Below are 21,955 nucleotides of genomic sequence, written 5' to 3' on the forward strand. Positions count from 1 at the left end.
GGTGTGTTCAGTGCCCCAGTAATGTCATTGTTCCCTGGCACCCTCGTCGTTTTCTTCTTGTTTGCATCATTCGCCGTTGGACTGTGGCTCTTCCTGACAATTTCTCCTTGTTTCCCGATTATATCCGACAAACGTCCGTAGTCGCTGCCGGCAACTGCGTGCACGGTGAGCGGCTTGCTCTAAATGAGGCCACCTGGTGACTGCTTCCATGGACGCCCACGCGGCCAGCCCTCAGACGTGGATGTGGAGTTTCTGGAGGTTCATAGTGTCACGTTGGCGCTCAGCCAGGAGTTCAATATTACCATCAACATTTATATTTCGCTGCAGATTCGGCAACGGCCATTCAGTTTTCCAGGCTGTGTGTCTCTCGTCGATCTTGAAACGTGTCAGTGTTGAGTCACCCTTCTTTTTCCTCCACCAACCGTCATATTGGCCAAGGCCAGTTGAATCGACATTCAGTATCAGCCTGTCACACAGCTGTCACACTTTTATCCGCCGAAAGTATTATGCCAGGAAACATACACTCCTGGAAATGGAAAAAAGAACACATTGACACCGGTGTGTCAGACCCACCACACTTGCTCCGGACACTGCGAGAGGGCTGTACAAGCAATGATCACACGCACGGCACAGCAGACACACCAGGAACCGCGGTGTTGGCCGTCGAATGGCGCTAGCTGCGCAGCATTTGTGCACCGCCGCCGTCAGTGTCAGCCAGTTTGCCGTGGCATACGGAGCTCCATCGCAGTCTTTAACACTGGTAGCATGCCGAGACAGCGTGGACGTGAACCGTATGTGCAGTTGACGGACTTTGAGCGAGGGCGTATAGTGGGCATGCGGGAGGCCGGGTGGACGTACCGCCGAATTGCCCAACACGTGGGGCGTGAGGTCTCCACAGTACATCGATGTTGTCGCCAGTGGTCGGCGGAAGGTGCACGTGCCCGTCGACCTGGGACCGGACCGCAGCGACTCACGGATGCACGCCAAGACCGTAGGATCCTACGCAGTGCCGTAGGGGACCGCACCGCCACCTCCCAGCAAATTAGGGACACTGTTGCTCCTGGGGTATCGGCGAGGACCATTCGCAACCGTCTCCATGAAGCTGGGCTCCGGTCCCGCACACCGTTAGGCCATCTTCCGCTCACGCCCCAACATCGTGCAGCCCGCCTCCAGTGGTGTCGCGACAGGCGTGAATGGAGGGACGAATGGAGACGTGTCGTCTTCAGCAATGAGAGTCGCTTCTGCCTTAGTGCCAATGATGGTCGTATGCGTGTTTGGCGCCGTGCAGGTGAGCGCCACAATCAGGACTGCATACGACCGAGGCACACAGGGCCAACACCCGGCATCATGGTGTGGGGAGCGATCTCCTACACTGGCCGTACACCACTGGTGATCGTCGAGGGGACACTGAATAGTGCACGGTACATCCAAACCGTCATCGAACCCATCGTTCTACCATTCCTACACCGGCAAGGGAACTTGCTGTTCCAACAGGACAATGCACGTCCGCATGTATCCCGTGCCACCCAACGTGCTCTAAAAGGTCTAAGTCAACTACCCTGGCCAGCAAGATCTCCGGATCTGTCCCCCATTGAACATGTTTGGGACTGGATGAAGCGTCGTCTCACGCGGTCTGCACGTCCAGCACGAACGCTGGTCCAACTGAGGCGCCAGGTGGAAATGGCATGGCAAGCCGTTCCACAGGACTACATCCAGCATCTCTATGATCGTCTCCATGGGAGAATAGCAGCCTGCATTGCTGCGAAAGGTGGATATACACTGTACTAGTGCCGACATTGTGCATGCTCTGTTGCCTGTGTCTATGTGCCTGTGGTTCTGTCAGGGTGATCATGTGATGTATCTGACCCCAGGAATGTGTCAATAAAGTTTCCCCTTCCTGGGACAATGAATTCACGGTGTTCTTATTTCAATTTCCAGGAGTGTATTTGTGTCGACATGTTCACAGTTCTCGGTTTTCAATTTCGGGATGTTGTGTACGTCATTTCCGACTCCATCCCATTTCAGGTGCTACACGATATTCGTCACGAGTTTGGGTGACTGTTTCCCCTAGTACTGGGTGCTGTAAAATACGAGAGCCACCCGATGGTCGTTCCCAAATTTTGTCATGCCTTGCCTATTCTGTTTGCCACCCTGTGGGCTACATCACTGCTTGTTATCTGGAAGTGTACGGGGATTTTAAATTACCGTAAACGTCCAACCTGTAGCTATGCTATTCCTCACTCTGAAGAAGTATTCGTGCAACTTTTGGGTGGTGAGTGCTTCTCAAAAACTGATTGGCAGAATCATCCCTACAATTTAGGCTTGATACGACCTATCAACCCAGTTTGCTCGTCAACATGCCCTTACGTTGTACCACTGACCATGCCTGCGGTTCAGCATCGTGTGTGTTCTGATCATTTAGCAAAGATTTTTTGAACCGTTAATGCAGGATGTTCTGTACTATGCAAACTGTATTGATGACATGATCGCCATGACTTCCCCACCATAGCAACATATTGTCAATCTTCGAATTCTGTTCACTAAATTTCAAGGGATGGGCCTTAAATAAAGCAGCAGAAGTCAAAGTTTTTTCAGACAGAAATGGAATATTTCGGCCACCTTCTTTCGAAGGACGGCATCAAACTTACGAGGCACCATGTAGCTGCTACCGATAACCTCCCTAAACCGCGAAAGCAGAACAAACTATAGTCGCTTCTGGGCGAAGTTTATTCCAAGTTTTCCCTAATTCAGTGGATATAATTCATCCACAGAACAAGTTGCGAAAAACAGATACTCATTTTGTTTGCTCAGGAGACAACAACAGAATGTTTATCCACTCTCGGTACATTTGAACTGGGCAAAATTTTGTAATGGCAGTGGACGCTTCCCAGTGCGGGGATGGAGTGGTTTTAACTCATAGAAACACTGATGGCTCTAAACAGCATATCGCAGCTCCAAAACGTTGACAGCCTCTCAACACAGCTGTTAACATTTGAAAAGGATGCTTTGGTCCTTATGTTCATACTTCAGAAGTGCCATGGTTTCTTCTATGGTACCACATTTTATTTCATCTTCCACGATAAGCCATTTGTAGCACTGTTTGTCTCCTGTTCACAACTTCCTGACAGGATAGAAAAACGACTCAGTGTGCCTTTTGTTTATCCGTGTGTACCACTATGAAATTCATTACATATCCGTGGCACAGCATGCTAATGTCGGCACGTAGCCACATCTACTCATAGGACCTGACCTGGCCTTCAAGAAAGCGAAAGTGGCGTGTGTCCAGTTCTCTGCTCACTTGCAGCACATGGGGGACTGACTTCTGGTGACAGCCCAGTACATAGCACTGTCCACTCAGCAAGATACCGTGCTCTGACAGGTTGTCAATGTTATGTGCAATGCTTGGCTCTAGTGCCTAACCACCAAGCAGTCTGCACCTATATTCTCCATCGTTGGCTGACAGTAGTTGGCACTCTCCTTCTTAGCACCAACTCGAGCAACTCCCAGATCATCATCCCTCTGGTCCTGGGTGTTTGTTTCCTTTCTCTCTAACACCATGGTCCCTGGGGTATGACCCGAATGAAGCTCCTCCTGCGATGTTCTGTCTGCTGGCCTGGCACTGAACTGGTGTTTGAAAAGATCGTCCATAAATGCCATACAGAAAGCAGTGGCGCCAAACACTTTGACTCTGTGACATATGCCCCGTCAGCCATGGGACTGAATTCACATCGATTTTTCAGACCCATTCTGCCATTTTATGTGTGGTTTGTGGTGGTTGATGCAGTGTCAAATTGCACGTATGTCCTGCACATGTGCTCCACCTCCACAGAAGCTATAGTGTGGGCTCTCACCCTGGTCTTTGTCATTGAAGGATTCCCCCAGATGATCACTTCTGATAATGACCTAAGTTCACATCGCCGCTGTTTACAGATTTCTGCACCCACAATGGTATTGCCGCTGCACGTTTGCGCCATTTCACCTGTAATCGAATGGGTAGGCAGAACATATTATGTGAATCTTTAAAACACAGTTCATAAAGTGCCTGGCAGACTCATTGACAGACTCGACATTGCTGAGCACCTACGCGACTACACTGCTGCACTGGAGAAGCCTGACAGGGATCCTCCACAGCTGACAGGACTTCGCTGCATCTGCTCTGCAGTCTGAGGTAAGCTTGCATCCTTTGTGATTTACCCCAGGCACCTGTGTCTGGGAATGTAGTTTGGTCAGTCTGAGGTAAGCTTGCAGCCTTTGTGATTTACCTTAGGCACCTCTGTCTGCGCATGTATTTTGGTCAGTGGATGGCACAGTTATTAGCGAAGGTGCTAGTGACGTGTGGCTGGTGAATGTTCATCCTGGACGCGTACCACATATTGCTCTCTTACCATTAGTACCAGCTGCGACCTGAGTTGGGTACTGACCCGCTGCACCCACGAACGTGGCAGGGAGTCCATCTGCAAGCACCGCAGCATTCCATGTGCTGAATACCACAAGGGCACCTTCGTTTGAGGAGCTATTGAGCACTGACGACGTCAAAACATGGTTGCCAGCTGCGCCAGGCACTCTGCCAGTGATGGATGGTGGTTGCCTGGACGCCACCATCCATAGTCATGAACTGCACCCATCTGTCGCCACCAATGACATGGTTTCCATGCCACTGGCTTGCACATGTCTTTCACACACTCACACAACATCGACTGTATGCCGCTCCCAGGCTGGAGGCACTGACTGTCCAGTGCTACAACGTGATGAGGCAATTGAGGCCAACACTGTCAACATTCATCTGCTGTTGCACTGCCGCCACTGACACTACCATTGTGTCACCTGGACCGACCCCATGGCCTCCTCAAGCACACCACTCCCTCTAGTTGGTTGCCCTCCCATGTTTCTGCATTGATGCTTGGAGCACCAGCTCCCCAAAGGGGGTGGGAGGACGGGGGGTTACAGATGTGATGTCATGTCTGTGTGTGCTGCTAGAAGCACAACTGCACAGTTCACATTTGGCACTGCTGGTGAGAGAACAAAACCAGGGCGCATGTCTCACTTGCTGCCAGCACCATTACTGCATGGGTGGGTAGGCTGCACATCAGCAGTGCTACCATTCTCTCTTACATCATTCATGCTCTGTGAAGGTTCTAATTGCCAATGAGGGCTGTTCTGTGTTTTGTCTTATGACGAATTTGCTTGTTATTGGAGTTAGCCTCAGACTGTTTTCCGGTTGTTTCTGTCCGTGAGTGTGCATGGACTCTGGTGCTCAGTCACTGCGATTGTATTCACTGTGTGTTTCGATCTGCATTTGTGTTGAGTGCAGGTGGGAGCTGAGCATGCGCCATACTTTGCTGGTCGCCGTCCTGCTGCTGGGCCGCCTGGGCTCGCAGGGGGCCAACATCCTGGCGCCCATCTGGTTCTCGGCGCCCAGCCACTTCGTCATGTTCGACCGGCTGCTGTCGGAGCTTGCAGCCAGGGGCCACAACGTGACGGTGCTCAGCTACTTCCCCAGGAAGGCGCCTCTGCACAACTACCACGACATTGCGCTGCACAGGGACGAATGGCACCACCTCGGGGGGGTGAGTGTCTCGCTGCAACCTAACAGATTTAAGAGTTTTGACACAGTAGTATTCTACACCAGTAATGCATGTTAAAAACTATCGTTGGTATCTGAGAACGTACCTTAGAAAGAGGAGTGTATCCAGGGGAGAGGGGAGGACGTCGTGCACCCCTACTAGCTCCATCGCCAAGAATTGTAGAAGCGTTTGAATTGTTATATATCTGTTAATTTCCAGATTTGACAGGTAACTTTGAGAGAGTAAAGTATCACGAAAAACTAACATTCTCCGAAACGGCAAAGAATTCAAGAAATAACAAGCGATGTTTGTAACTGCTTGTGTGAGGCCTGACTGAAAAACTTCCAGCCAGATAGAGGCATTCACTGACACTCTGACCACACATGCTGTCAACAGCAAACTAAGAACAGTTCGTGAGTCCACACGTAAAACCAGAGGAAGTTGAGCAACGTGCCACATAAGGGGAACATCTTCAGCTAAGAAAAAAAATAAAAGGGCGCCTGTTTCTCCTCAGAACTGTCCCGTAATTAATACAAAATCAGAGTTTACAAGACTAATCATATCAGAACAATTGATCGCCACTGAATAATGTATGTGTGTGGGGGGGGGGCGGGGGAGTGGGGGGGGGGGAGGTAATGGAGGGGCGGCGACAGAGGCCGCCGGCTCTGTGTGTCTGCAGGCTGTTCTCCCACCAGCTGATGGCAATACACTCACATCACTTTAGTTATGCTGTAGACTTGTATTCCTATGTTATTGTGTAACAGTGACACCGTCATGATTCATAAGAGAAAATAGCTTGCTTTATCTAATAACGAAAATTTAGAAATAATTTGCATTTTCACAGGAAAACTATGTCACTGCCAACTTTTGTCGGTCTCGTAATGAAAAATTATATTGCCATTCTTTATAACACCACCTGCTTTATTGATTCAAATGTACGTATGCGAACTCACACCTGACAAATTAGAAATCTAAAAATAACAAATTATTCCCTGCTGGCGTAATTACAATGGATGGACTAGTTCCGGGTCAAGTTTTCTTCGTCCGTCTGAGATAATGTTCCAAACCGCGCTGGAATTTCTTTCGCTATTCACATTTGAGGCAGGAACGCACAACATTCTTCTCGCTAACTTTGATAGTTTGGGAAAGAGACTAAGTTCACGCTTTCATCTCTCAGACGGATCTTCGTCGTCACGACTATCCATTCGGGCTAAATACAAGTCATCTTGGTAACTGCTACTCTGAAATGAAAAGGTAGACAGACGAGAGGAATTCGTGGCGGGTCGCATCATCAAACCAGTCTGAAGACAGAAGGATAAAATAGGCAATCTTAACTACGAGTGGGAGGCAGGGTGTGCGGTGACGCCAGCTCAGTCAATGCTTTGATGGAAAACGCACGCTGCGTTGCTCCTGAACATCCACTAAGAGCATCCGTTACGAAATGTCCGCTCATTGTGATAAGAACTTCGCGCTGAGTGCTTTATATTGCGACTTGTCAACTCGGCGTAATTCTGAATCAGAAGCCGAGGCAAAGCTTAAAGTTAGTTACAACTCAAGTTAGTGTGTAAACTGTGAGGCTGGAGAAATACCTTCATACTTCCCACACACTCTCCACCCCCCAGGGGGTCCACAACTCTTTTGTGGATACGTGCGTAGCGAGCACGGGACCCCGAGCTAATGTGGCCTTCCTTCCTTTCCGGGCTGCATACCTTCCCTTTCCACATCCTTCCCCATCTTCGCCCCCCCCCATCACCTCCGCCTCTTTCCTTCCCTTTCTCCCCCTCAGGGAGTATGTTTTCTGCCTACGTCCGGAGACGGACGCTCGAAACTGTAGCAAAAAAATGGTTCAAATGGCTCTGAGCACTATGGGACAACTGCTGAGGTCATTAGTCCCCTAGAACTTAGAACTAGTTAAACCTAACTAACCTAAGGACATCACAAACATCCATGCCCGAGGCAGGATTCGAACCTGCGACCGTAGCGGTCTTGCGGTTCCAGACTGCAGCGCCTTTAACCGCACGGCCACTTCGGCCGGCTAAACTGTAGCAAATTCTTTGCCTTCTTCGCTTGCAAGTCTTCGTCCTTCCTTTGTCCTTCTCTTTTCCTTACCTCTTCTCTTTGCCCTTTTCTCCGCTGTGGCGTTTGAGACCTCTCTTCTTTCCTTTCCCTTTCTCTTTTTTCCTCCCTGTGCGTGTCTGAAGGCCGACCCACGCATTTCCGTGCGTACCCGGTGACGGGGTAACACGTAATTCTCTGCCCCGTGTAGACAGGTAGGACACGTACGTACCCCCTGGTAACGGCCAGGCCCAGGAAGGGGTGATTACCCGAGCTGATACCTTCCAAAAGTGCCGACTGGTCCCTCCGTCCGTTTGTCAGGAGGTGTGAACTGAGATGTGAACAATCACCTAAGGCGGGAGTGCCCTCAGTGAGGGCCCCCATAAGGAAGGAGCGCGCCATCGGAGACGCCGGTAAACATGGGGGATACTTTCGAAATGGTTTCCTCATCTTCTACTATGTCAGCTCACAAGCGTAAGTTCAATGAGTCTCAGCCACAGACAGTCCTTCCATCGTTGCCACAGTTCCTTGTTGTTTCTCGGTCTGACGAAGGTCACGACTTCTCCACGGTCAACCCTTTCATTATTCAGAAAGGTGTCGACGCAATTGCAGGTCCTGTAAAGTCTTGTTCCAGATTACGAAATGGCACCTTGCTGTTAGAAACAGTCACTGCCCTCCAGGCACAAAAATTGCTGCGTTCTTTACTGCTACACACCTTCCCTGTCTGGTTGGAACCGCACCGTACTTTAAATTCATCACGTGGGGTCGTTTATACACACTCCTTCGACGGATTGTCCGACGAGGAAATTCAACACTACCTGTCTGACCAGGGCGTAACGGCATTTCATAGTCATGAAAAGGGTTGACACGAACATCATTCCAACCCGTTCTGTCTTCTTGACATTTGACAAAGTTCAACTCCCATCGAAAATCAAAGCAGGCTATGAGATAATCTCCGTTCGCCCTTACATCCCAAACCATACGCGTTGCTATCGGTGTCAGCGTTTCAATCACACCAGCCAGTCCTGTTCCAATCCGCCCAAATGTGTTACGTGTGGCAAGGATGCCCATGAGGGTGCTTGTCCACCTCCATCCCCTCGTTGCATCAACTGTATGGGTGACCACGCTCCTTCCTCTCGAGATTGCCCCATTTTTAAAGACGAAAAGCTCATTCAGGAAATCAGAGTGAAGGAAAAGGTGTCGACCTTTGCTGCTCGAAAATTATTCGCCAGTCGACAGCCCACCGTGCCTCAGACAGGAAAATACAGCACTGTCCTTGCCTCTCCTCGGCCAACAAAGGAGGTGGCCACGCAGACTTGTGACCTTACCTTTAGTGCCACGGTCGTCAGATCGGCCAGCGCAAAGATCGCCCGTTCAACCTCCCCACTTTCGCCTGCACACTCTATGGCTCACCCTTCATCGGGTTCTGCTAAATCTCGAGCCCAAAAGTCAGACACCAAGACTTCGAAAAAAGAGCATACTCGTGAAGATTTTTTACGCACCCCAACTTCGCAACCATCGGTTCCTCCTTCATCTAAACGTCATGTTTACAAGAAGGCTAGTAAGAAACCCAGTTCATCTCCTTCTCCGCCAAGGCGTGTCTCATCTACAGCACCACCTGGCGGTAATCGCCCTCGGCCGTCTTCTGTGTCGCCGGGGCGCAATGCTGGCGGCCGATCAACCGGCCGATCGCCGGTGGCAGGAGCTGCTCCTGAACAACCTATGGATCAGGATCTCCTGCCTTCAGCTGAATGCCATTCCATACTGCCGGTCGCAAGCTCTGAGCAGTCGCTGAGTTGACGGCAACCTTGGTCACATTGCTCCATTTTCTGTTCACCCTATGTCCATTATCCACTGGAATATCCGCGGCCTTCGAGCCAATCGGAATGAATTGTCGATCCTCTTATGATCCTACTCGCCGGTCATCTTCTGTCTTCAGGAAGCGTCCCCATGACCGCTTTGTTCTCCCCCATTTTCAGTCCGTCCGATTTGATCTCCCCTCTGTTGAAGTCACTCCAGCACATGGAGGACTCATGATTCTTATCCATGATACTCTCCATTATCACCCAATCCCCTTAAACACTTCCTTCCAAGCTGTCGCTGTCCGTCTTTCCCTTTCTGGATATACCTTTTCTCTTTGTACTGTATACATTCCATCGTCCACACCAATGGCACGAGCTGATCTCCTTCATCTTCTTGGTCAGCTTCCACCCCCCTATTTGCTGGTTGGGGACTTCAATGCCCACCACCCGCTTTGGGGATCTCCACATCCTTGTCCGCGTGGCTCACTATTGCTAGACGTCTTCCACCAAGCGGATCTAGTTTGCCTCAAGACTGGGGACCCTACATTTTTGTCTGCCTCCACGACAAATTTCTCTCATTTGGACCTTTCGGTCGGTACTGTTCCGCTAGCTCGGCGCTTCGAATGGTTCGCCCTTGATGATACACACTCGAGTGACCACTTTCCATGTGTCCTTGACTGCAGCCTCAACAGCCATATATGCGCCCGCGACGCTGGAAGTTTGGCCAAGCCGATTGGACACTTTTTTCGTCTCTAGTGGCATTCGATGACCGTCACTTTCCTAGCGTCGACGATGAGGTCACACATATGACAGACGTTATTCTTACAGCTGCGGAACGTTCAATACCACGCACCTCCGCATTGTCCCGGCGCCCCCCCCAGTATCTTGGTGGAACGTGGCATGCCGTGACGCAATACGTGAGCGGCGACGTGCTCCTCGCGTTTTCCGCCACCATCCTACTTTGGACAACTGTATCCGCTATAAGCAGTTCCTTGCGCGGTGCCGTCGCGTAATCCGCGATAGCAAGAAGGAAAGCTGGAAATTCTTTACTAGCTCATTTAACACCTTCACTCCCTCCTCGGAAGTATGGAGTCGGATTCGACGGTTATCAGGCGCATCTAGTTTCTCCCCGGTCTCTGGGCTCACTGTCGCGCATGATACATTAGTGGACCCCGTCGCAATTTCTTACTCATTGGGTCAACACTTTGCTGAGATTTCGAGCTCTTCAAATTACCCGCCAGCGTTTCTCCCGAAGAAACGTGCAGCGGAAGTGCAACCTCTTGCTTTCTCCTCTCAAAATCGCGAAAGCTACAATACTGTTTTCTCCATGCGGGAACTCCAACATGCACTCTCTTCTTCTCGCTCGTCCGCCCGGGGACCGGATGGTATCCATATCCAAATGTTACTGCATTTATCATACCATAGTCTGTTTTACCTCTTTCGCCTTTATAATCGAATTTGGACCGACAGTACTTTTCCCAGACGATGGCGGGAGGCTATCGTCGTTCCTGTTCCGAAACCTGGAAAGGACAAACATCTCCCCTCTAGCTATCGCCCCATTTCTCTCACGAGTAGTGTATGTAAGGTTTTGGAGCGTATGGTGAATTGCCGGTTAGCTTGGTGGCTGGAGTCCCGCAGTCTTTTAACACCTGCCCAATGCGGTTTCCGAAAGCATCGTTCTGCAGTTGACCATCTTGTTGCTCTCTCCACTTATATCATGAACAATTTTCTCCGGAAACGCCAAACAGTAGCAATATTTTTTGATCTGGAGAGAGCATACGATACCTGTTGGAGGACAGGCATCCTCCGCACACTGTTCTCTTGGGGCTTTCGAGGTCGGCTGCCCCTTTTTCTTCGTGAATTTATGGCAGAGCGCACATTTAGAGTGCGGGTGAACACCTCTCTCTCCCGTACTTTCTCCCAAGAAAACGGGGTACCTCAGGGCTCCGTGCTGAGTGTTGTACTGTTTGCCATTGCCATCAATCCAGTTATGGATTGTCTCCTTCCTGATGTCTCGGGCTCTGTGGACGATTTTGCGATCTACTACAGCTCTCAACGGACCAGCCTTCTTGAACGACGTCTTCAAGGATGTCTCGATCGCCTCCACTCTTGGAGCATCGAAACCGGCCACCGTTTTTCTCCCAGTAAGACCGTTTGTGTTAATTTTTGGCGACGTAAGGAGTTTCTTCCACCCTCCTTACATCTAGGACCTGTCAACCTTCCGTTTTCGGACGTCGCTAAATTTTTGGGTCTTATGCTTGACAGAAAACTGTGCTGGTCTTCCCACGTTTCCTATCTTTCGGCTCGCTGTCTGCGTTCCCTCAACACCCTCCGTGTCCTGAATGGTACCTCCTGGGGAGCGGACCGAGTGGTCCTTCTCCGCCTCTATCGCGCCTTAGTGCGCTCGAAATTGGACTATGGAAGCATAGTTTACTACTCTGCTCAGCCGTCTATTCTCCGGCGTCTCGACTCTATCCACCACCGTGGATTACGTTTAGTGTCTGGAGCTTTTTACACCAGCCCTGTGGAAAGCCTTTATGCTGAGACTGCTGAACCTCCGCTGTCCAATCGGCGAGCTGTCCTTCTGAGTCGTTATGCTAGCCATCTCTCTTCCATGCCTGCGAATTCGGCCCATGACATTTTTTTCGACACCTCCTTGGATGTAGGGTATGCAGGCCGCCCTTCCTCCCTACTACCACCGGGAGTCCGCTTCCGTCAACTGCTCCATTCTCTTTCCTTCCGCTTTCCTAAAACCTTTTTGACAACTTGGGTACAGCACCGCCTTGGCTCCGTCCTCGGATCTGCCTGCTCCGTGACCTTTGTCAATTTCCCAAGGATAGTACCCCTTCACTTGTTTATCATCGGGCATTTGCTGCTCTATGTGCACAAATGAAGGAAGCCACATTTATTTACACTGATGGATCGAAAACATCGTTAGGTGTAGGGAGTGCCTATATTGTTGGCGACACCCCAAATCAATTTCGGCTTCCCGACCAGTGTTCGGTTTATACTGCGGAGCTTTACGCTGTTCTCCAGGCTGTCCAATACATCCGCCGCCGTCAGCGGATACAGTATGTTATCTGTTCAGATTCTCTCAGCTCTCTCCTCAGTCTCCAAGCTCTCTACCCTGTCCACCCTCTGGTCCACCGGATTCAGAACTGCCTGCGCTTGCTACATTTGGGGGGCGTCTCTGTGGCGTTCCTCTGGCTCCCAGGACACGTTGGTATCTGAGGCAATGAGGCGGCCGATATAGCGACCAAGGCTGCAGTCTCTCTTCTTCGGCCAGCTACTCTATCGATTCCCTTCGCCGATCTACGGAGCTTTTTATGTCGTCGTGTTGTTCTTTCATGGCATGCACACTGGTCGACACTTCCCCATAGTAAATTGCGGGACGTGAAAGCTCTTCCCTGTGCTTGGACCTCTTCCTCCCGAACGCGTCATCGGGAGGAGGTAATTTTAACTAGACTCCGGATAGGGCACAGTCTTTTTAGCCATCGACATCTTTTAAGCGGCGATCCTCCCCCACTCTGTCCCCACTGCTCTCAGCTGTGGACGGTAAGACACCTTTTACTTGAGTGCCCCTATTTTACTCCGTTACGCGCACGTCTACAGCTGTCGCCTGATATATCTTCCATTTTAGCAGATGACACGCGCTCGGCCGATCGCGTTCTCGAGTTTATTAGTGCCAGTGAGATGACGTCAGTCATTTGAAGCTCTTTTTGCCAACCCCTTTCTGTAGTGGATTTTTAAGCTTTCCTTCTGCTTTTAGTTTCTCCAATTTTTTGAGTTTCGTTCCCATTGCTGCTTCTTTCCATTTTCGTTTTTTGCCGTTTCCTAAGTCACAGACCGGGCGCTAATGACCATAGCAGTTTTGCGCCCTAAAACCAAAACAAAAAAAAACAAAAAAACACACACACACTCTCTCCAAACACGCGAGAAGTAGGTAAATGTGCCCAGTCAGCCTTATGGCTCAAGCACTTAAGTCGCTGACAAGAATGACATACAGAATAATGGAAAATAAAACCTAAGAAGCTGTTAAACGCCCATTAGTTTCGCTTTAATATGGTAACAGCATCCGGAAGGCAGTTTGGAATTTAACACTTGATAGTGGAAGCAAGATTTAAGAAAACTGAAGATACTTCCACTGGGTTTGTCCACCTACGGAAAGCGTTCAGCAGTGTAAAGTGATGCAAGATTTTTTTTGGAATTCTCAGAAAAACGGGTATGCGCCACAGAGGAAACTGTGCGATGGACAATACACTGGGTGGCTGTAATTAAAGTGTGGTAACCCACAGACGTCCAGTGTGGGCTGTCCTCGTCGTATGGCAGCAAAACTTCTTAGATATTCTAATGCATAAATGCAGAACCAATTTACGTTGGAAAAAAATAGTTCTAAATTTGTCAACCAGGTGCAAATATGGCACCGTGAATACAAGAAAGATGTATAGAAATGTTTCCACATGTAATAGATTAGTAATGGGACATGGGAAGAGAAGGTCAAGCAAGTGATGATTAACTGCTGATTAAACAATTTGTCCAATATGAGGACTGGAGATGACGACGAGATGCTATACAGCGCCAGATTTGCACCTCGTGGCTAAAATTGGAACTAATTTTTTTCCAAGCGTAAATCGGTTCCTGGTTAACACTTTAGCTTATCTACCAAGTTTCGCTGCATACAATAATAAGAGCCCACGCTAGACCTCTGTGACCTGCTGCATTTTATTTATAATCACCCAGTACACAAAAACCGAAAAGGGGGAACAAGAGGAATGGACGAGTAGCAGCGAAATGCTGTTATTGAAACGAGGGCAAGGCAGGGATGCCGTCGTTCTCCTCTCATGTTCTCCGGCTGTAACGTAGGAGAAATTAAGGAAATTAAAACAAGGTTCAGAAGTAGTATTAAAATTCAAAGCGAGGAAATATATATAATAAGATTCGCTGATAAAATTAGAAAGATTTACAATACTTGTTGAATAGAGTAAACAAATTATCCGTACAGAATGCAGATCAGAGGATGGCAGAAGTATTCCAGAGCTGTAGAAAGGAGATTAAAGACAAACGTTTACACCAAAATTGGGCGCCATTTAGTAGACTAAGTAAACCAAAATATACAACATAAGGTTATCACCAATATTAGTTTTATGTTCCAAAACAAACAAATCTGTCACCGTTTATAATAGCTCAAAGACATTTCGCTCTTTCAGTTTTCATAGAAGTGCCGCTTAGAAGGGCTGCTTTAGTATTACGGTTGTCACACCCGCATATTGAAGTGTTGTTCACATGCTAGGCACACGAAATATCATCGTCCTCCTGTAAAGTTGTGTCGCTGGAGCGAGTGTTCAGGTGTACAGGGATGTTCTGCTAGAAGATGTGACGCATCGGTGGCACGACCGGCACCACTGATGTATTCGTATTGTTTCTCGTTTTCGCAGTCACTGGTCTTGCGGACTGATAAAGTAAATCTGGATGCACATTTACGTTTGCTATCTCTGCAGAGACTGATAAAGTAAATCTTGATGCACATTTGCTATCTCTGGAGAGTTCTTATTTGTGTTTCTCTTTTCCTGATTAGTCTCTGCAAAGGAAGTACAGAGTTAGTTTAAAGTTTATTTGAATTTAGCAATTCACGGCAAACCTTTTTGAAATCTCAGCCACCCTATATACGTCCAATTGATAGGGTGGTGGTGGTGGTGGTGGTTAGTGTTTAACGTCCCGTCGACAACGAGGTCATTAGAGACGAAGCGCGAGCTCGGGTGAGGGAAGGATTGGGAAGGAAATCGGCCGTGCCCTTTCAAAGGAACCATCCAGGCATTTGCCTGAAACGATTTAGGGAAATCACGGAAAACCTAAATCAGGATGGCCGGAGACGGGATTGAACCGTCGTCCTCCCGAATGCGAGTCCAGTGTGCTAACCACTGCGCCACCTCGCTCGGTCAATTGATAGGGTGTCCTTGTGCGTTCCCTTTCCTGTTAGTTATGGAGTTTTCCAAAGTTTTGGTGCTCAGAATTGATTTCGAATCACTAAAACTACTGCAAATTTAGGCTTACTTCTCTTTACCGATTTTAAGGGTTTGCTCCGTTCCTCTGGCACTTAAATGCATAGTTCTTTTCTACTAGCTTTTTCGATTATACCGAAGTCATCACTGTTATGCAAGAATGAATTCTCGGACTCGACATACTTCACATTCATAGTTTCCGTTTTCAGGTGGAGAGTTAACGCCATTTTTGGTGTTGTCGAGCGCACGAGTCTGAAAACGAATCTTGAAGTTCGGCGCATTCTCGGTTAAATGACGCAGATGCAAGATGCTGTTGGCGCTTTTTTTACACTTTTACCAATTGATCAAACTATTAAAACTCAAATATAGGTTTCACATTCTGTTTACAAAATGTTAAACCTAAAAGATACGCAATGAATCTGTGAATGTCATAAAACAAGAGCATTGTGGACTAGGTTCACTACAGCTCTGCAAACAGTTGATTACGTTTCTCATGGAAAGGGGTCTAATGCCGTATGGTAGATGAAAATTAAAGTACTGACTTGATTCATGCCAAATTATGTTCAGAAATAACCAAAAATAGGCTTCATTCTCTTACATCTGATAGCTCCATTCCAGTTTTTCTCCGAAGAACAACATAATTGACTGCTGCCCTCCATCTATCACTTTTTTTTAGTGATAGCTCTTCTGGCCGCTAATCTCTGTCTCTCGCTGCAGCTTCTTCTTGTAGAACGGAAGTTATTATCTGTTGTTTTAATACACGTCCAATCATCCTGTCCTTCTTGTCAATGTTTCCCCTGCGTTCCTTTCCTCGCCAATTCGGCGGAAAACCTCATTTCTAGCCTTATCAGTCCACCTAATTTTCAATATTCTTCTGGTGCACCACATCTCAAACTCTTCGATTATTTTCTTTTCCAGTTTCCACGCAGCCTACCATTCACTACCATACAATGCTGCTCTCCAAATGTACATTCTCAGAAATTCCCTCCTCAGATTAAGGCTGATGTTTAATACTGGGAACTCATCCAGGAACGGCCGCTAATCGGATCTGTATGTCCTGCTTGCTTCGTCCCCTCATGTGTTGAAAAATGGCTCTGAGCACTATGGGACTCAACATCTGAGGTCATCAGTCCCCTAGACTTAGAACTACTTAAACCTAACTAACCTAAGGCCATCACACACACCCATGCCCGAGGCAGGATTCGAACCTGCGACCGTAGCGGTCGCGCGGTTCCAGACTGTAGCGCCTAGAACCGCTCGGCCACCAAGGCCGGCGAAGTTATTGTTCTTTAAGGTTTAAAATACAACTCTGTTAGTTACTTGGCCATTTCGCGGATAGCTTTGAGCCCAAGTTTTCGTAGCTTTTCATACCTAAGGGACCACTGTTGTAAGTAAATAAGATCAAACAGCAATCTGCTTTTCGTGAGAAAAAGAGATTGCTTAGCACACAGACTTCCTTCAAACTACACGTCCTGCTATATCAAAATTGGTCAGTGGAGTTCAGCACCATACTATTGTACAAGAACATAATCCAATTACTGTAAAATTTAAGGAATTGTGAGAGATTGTTACTTATTGAATGAAAACTATAGATAATGCATTTCTTTTCCTGTATTTTAGTGAACTTTGTACACTTACAAATCTGTCGATTGATAGATGGCAACGACAATGAAGTTCACCTCCTTTTCCAAAAACAACATATTTCTGTTCTTCACTTCCAGAAAATTTCTATACATAAATGTTTGGCAACTCTTACAAATACTTTACTCGGTTTTATCACTAAAATGTCAATTTTCATTTAATGTAATAATACGTTCCAATCGACGGCCTAGCAACACCTCCTCTTTCCACAAGATACAGATTAACAGTTCTTTTTTTTTAATAATCAATTTTTTTTCTTTCTTTCTTTAGAGTTCATACTTAAAGATTCACCACTACTATCGTTGCAGGGATTGCGCGCTAAAGAGTTTGTTGCTGTCCAACTGCACTTCACTTCAAGTACTTTTTGAATGAAATTTACATTTACGGTATTTACGTACATTACTGCCGTTCTCGGAATAAAATCAGGCGAAAATTAGTTACAAAAGAAAAGCAGTGAGGCACACATAACATTAGAGTCACTAAGGGCTACTGTACTTTCCTCACCCAGATGTCGGTGGACGTTATCCCTGTGTTGCGGTCCATCACGGTGGGCTACGCCTACGGCTGGATGGGCAACGTAGAAGGCTGCAGGGAGGCGTTCTCGCAGCCTCAGACGCGGGAGCTGGTGCGTTCTGCTGACCGCTACGACCTGGTCATCACCGACATCCACTTTGCAGACTGCACGGTAGCCTTCGCGCACCACCTGGGCGTGCCGCTCATCAACGTCGCCACCAGCTTCCCGTTCGCCTGGACGCACGACAGGGTACGTATTCTGGCTGTCACGGTGAGTAAGCTATGTAGGTTTTAGGAGAAAAATCTAGTGTTACCAACCGCGAAAAAGTTTCATCAGAGACAATAACACTGCTAATTGGCCAACATATCAATGCTGAATAAGAATCTGGACTGAAATTTGTTTGGAATTGCAACAGCTCGTAAAAATAGCCCTAATGAATCCAAATTTGGACGACGTATAGTAACTAGTATAGCAGACAGACACCTGCTGTGCGACAGGATACGTCTGTGTTATACCGAGCTGACTGAATGAAAAGCCGTCAGATGGAGTGGAACTGCCAGCACACATCGTCGATGAATGGAATAGAATGGTGGATCTCAGGCGAATAGGTTTGTCATAAATAACCCTGCTTGTATGACAGAGATCCCTATAAAGATTCAAGGGAAAGAAGTGGCACTGGACCAAGCAGAGAGAGCATCGAGCGGCGCACCTGGCGTATGGTCTGCATGGTCATGACGAACCGTATAGCCTCGCACTCACTTTTAGTTCAGTGCTGTGAAGGACCGTAGTGGGTGCGATGACACGTGTTCAAAAATGTTCAAAATGTATGTGAATTCCTAAGGGACCAAACTGCTGAGGTCATCGGTCCCTAGACTTACACACCACTTAAACTAACTTACGCTAAGAACACACACACAGCGCGCGCGCGCACATGCCCGAGGCGAGACTCGAACCTCCGGCGGGAGAGGCCGCGCAATCCGTGACTGGCGCCTCAAACCGCGCGGCCACACTGTGTGGCTGATGACACACGTGCATGGATCCGATAAATAGAAGGGAGTTATGCACGAAAATGATCTGGTACATAATCCCTCCCATATGGACCTAGTAGAGATGACTGATGGCTTGTCCATATACACTCCTGGAAATGGAAAAAAGAACACATTGACACCGGTGTGTCAGACCCACCATACTTGCTCCGGACACTGCGAGAGGGCTGTACAAGCAATGATCACACGCACGGCACAGCGGACACACCAGGAACCGCGGTGTTGGCCGTCGAATGGCGCTAGCTGCGCAGCATTTGTGCACCGCCGCCATCAGTGTCAGCCAGTTTGCCGTGGCATACGGAGCTCCATCGCAGTCTTTAACACTGGTAGCATGCCGCGACAGCGTGCACGTGAACCGTATGTGCAGTTGACGGACTTTGAGCGAGGGCGTATAGTGGGCATGCGGGAGGCCGGGTGGACGTACCGCCGAATTGCTCAACACGTGGGGCGTGAGGTCTCCACAGTACATCGATGTTGTCGCCAGTGGTCGGCGGAAGGTGCACGTGCCCGTCGACCTGGGACCGGACCGCAGCGACGCACGGATGCACGCCAAGACCGTAGGATCCTACGCAGTGCCGTAGGGGACCGCACCGCCACTTCCCAGCAAATTAGGGACACTGTTGCTCCTGGGGTATCGGCGAGGACCATTCGCAACCGTCTCCATGAAGCTGGGCTACGGTCCCGCACACCGTTAGGCCGTCTTCCGCTCACTCTCCAACATCGTGCAGCCCGCCTCCAGTGGTGTCGCGACAGGCGTGAATGCAGGGACGAATGGAGACGTGCCGTCTTCAGCGATGAGAGTCGCTTCTGCCTTGGTGCCAATGATGGTCGTATGCGTGTTTGGCGCCGTGCAGGTGAGCGCCACAATCAGGACTGCATACGACCGAGGCACACAGGGCCAACACCCGGCATCATGGTGTGGGGAGCGATCTCCTACACTGGCCGTACACCACTGGTGATCGTCGAGGGGACACTGAATAGTGCACGGTACATCCAAAGCGTCATCGAACCCATTGTTCTACCATTCCTAGACCGGCAAGGGAACTTGCTGTTCCAACAGGACAATGCACGTCCGCATGTATCCCGTGCCACCCAACGTGCTCTAGAAGGTGTAAGTCAACTACCCTGGCCAGCAAGATCTCCGGATCTGTCCCCCATTCAGCATGTTTGGGACTGGATGAAGCGTCGTCTCACGCGGTCTGCACGTCCAGCACGAACGCTGGTCCAACTGAGGCGCCAGGTGGAAATGGCATGGCAAGCCGTTCCACAGGACTACATCCAGCATCTCTACGATCGTCTCCATGGGAGAATAGCAGCCTGCATTGCTGCGAAAGGTGGATATACACTGTACTAGTGCCGACATTGTGCATGCTCTGTTGCCTGTGTCTATGTGAATGTGGTTCTGTCAGTGTGATCATGTGATGTATCTGACCCCAGGAATGTGTCAATAAAGTTTCCCCCTCCTGGGACAATGAATTCACGGTGTTCTTATTTCAATTTCCAGGAGTGTATTTGTGATGGACTGTACAGCTTCTTACGCAGTGCTGGAGCACTGGAGCAGGTGTGATGGTGCATGTGTGAACATGACGGATGGAAGAGGGTTTGGTACAGAAACGACCGCAGCATGTGATCGTAATATGGGGATATCTGTCATCTTATCCGTATGCAAATGACGAACCATACACCTTGACCCACAGTTTTGGTTTGGCGCAGGAGGAGTGTTGCCTTTTAAAAACACGTGTGACTAAACGGTTCCACGGTGCAACCGCACATTCTATTGCCTTATTCGAAGAACGACGAATATCTCAGATTCCATCGGCTGCACGTTTCTCCTCACATCCTGATCGTCGAATAACTCTGGGGTACGGCTGCTCTGCAACATATTCGTCACCTACTTTTGTAACCCATTGTTGATGCTTGATTGACTCACAGGTAAACTGCTTGGAGTGAGGTTTCCCGGAAATGTCCCCGGATTCTTCTTGATCCTATGTCATGATGTTTAGAAACTCTAATTGGGCCTTCAACTGCACTGACTCTGTCCAAGATCATATAAACTTGTGTAGTCCTGATAGTGTATCTGTTGTCACGTTCTTAAACTACCAAGCGAGGTGGCGCAGTGGTAAGATACTGGATTTTTATTTTGGAAGATGCTAGTTCAACCAGCATCCGGCTACAACACTTTTCGTTTTCTATAATTCCCCTCTATCGCTAAAGGTGAATGCTCGCACGATTCTTTTGAAAGCGCACGGCCGATTTCCTTCCCTGTTCTTTCCCAACCATAGCCTTTGCTCTTATCTCCAATGCCCCGTCGTCGATGGGACGTTAAACCCTAATCTGCCTTCCTTCCTCAGCCTTGATCTGTTGTCTATACTTGGTTTCAGTCAGTTGTCTCTCTCCTGATATTGTAAGTCCCTCAAACAATGATGTGTAAGCTACGTATAATGGTCCTGGAGCAAAGGATCTGTAGCATGGATTTGTCAATGAGTTGTTCACTGTAGTTTCTCTTTCCCAGATAAATGTGTATAATATGCTAAAACTGCATCCCTACGAATTAGAGAGAGAGAGAGAGAGAGAGAGAGAGAGAGAGAGAGAGAGAGAGCCCGTCGCTACGACAGCTGAACAGTGACTGGGGTTACTTTAGTAGCCTTTGGTGTGGCGATCGAGAGTATCATCGCATTTGACTGCCACTAGATGGTCAGTGCGCGTCCTATGAGACTTGAGAGTGAGCGTACAGGAAGTTAGTTTCAAACAATAAGGGAAGGGTTTGCGAAAAAGAAAGCATATATTCCGTGATAAGGGTTACATGGTGCTCACTATGGGGAGGAAGTTCAGGTTGAATGTCAGTGTAGGAGACGTGAACCAAAATGCAATCGAACAGGAAGACAGAGAGAGAGAGAGAGAGAGAGAGAGAGAGAGAGAGAGAGATGGGGGGGGGGGGGGGGAAGGTGGCGGTTCACAACAAGTTCTGCTGGTAGAGGGTCATGGAGCATAGAGCCAGAGGCTGTCTTTCTGCCTGGAAGCTGGATACAGAGAGAGGTTCACAACTGTGCTCAGTGCTTTGCAACCACTTAACAACTACGAACATGACTCCGTCAGATGTGTCTGCAAAGGCTACCTGGTAGCATGTGTACACAGTGCATTCAGCAGGGGGTTGAAAGGTTGGCGTGATGCTAACTGTAGAAACCAACAGGAAATGTGGCTATCAGCACATGGGCACTGTGGAGACTGGTGCTAGGATTGTATTTAAAAATCTTAATGCAAAGCGACAGTTTAAAATAAAAAAAAAATTGTATGCAGTACTCTAAATACACTACTGGCCATTAAAATTGCTACA

General features: G+C 48.5%; 1 protein-coding gene across 5 annotated transcripts in view; it reads left to right on the forward strand.

Moving 5' to 3' along the window:
• LOC126190736 (UDP-glycosyltransferase UGT5-like) overlaps nucleotides 1–21,955 on the forward strand; it is a 113,970-nt gene that overhangs the window by 26,220 nt on the left and 65,795 nt on the right. For all 5 annotated transcript variants that reach the window (XM_049931230.1, XM_049931229.1, XM_049931226.1 and 2 more), the window contains 2 exons: nucleotides 5,312–5,567; nucleotides 17,570–17,824. In XM_049931230.1, the coding sequence (XP_049787187.1) occupies nucleotides 5,325–5,567; nucleotides 17,570–17,824 (498 nt within the window). In that variant the 5' untranslated portion in view covers nucleotides 5,312–5,324. The remainder of the gene's footprint in view (nucleotides 1–5,311; nucleotides 5,568–17,569; nucleotides 17,825–21,955) is intronic.

The sequence above is a fragment of the Schistocerca cancellata genome, chromosome 6 (assembly GCF_023864275.1).
Source record: "Schistocerca cancellata isolate TAMUIC-IGC-003103 chromosome 6, iqSchCanc2.1, whole genome shotgun sequence".
Taxonomy (NCBI): domain Eukaryota; kingdom Metazoa; phylum Arthropoda; class Insecta; order Orthoptera; family Acrididae; genus Schistocerca; species Schistocerca cancellata.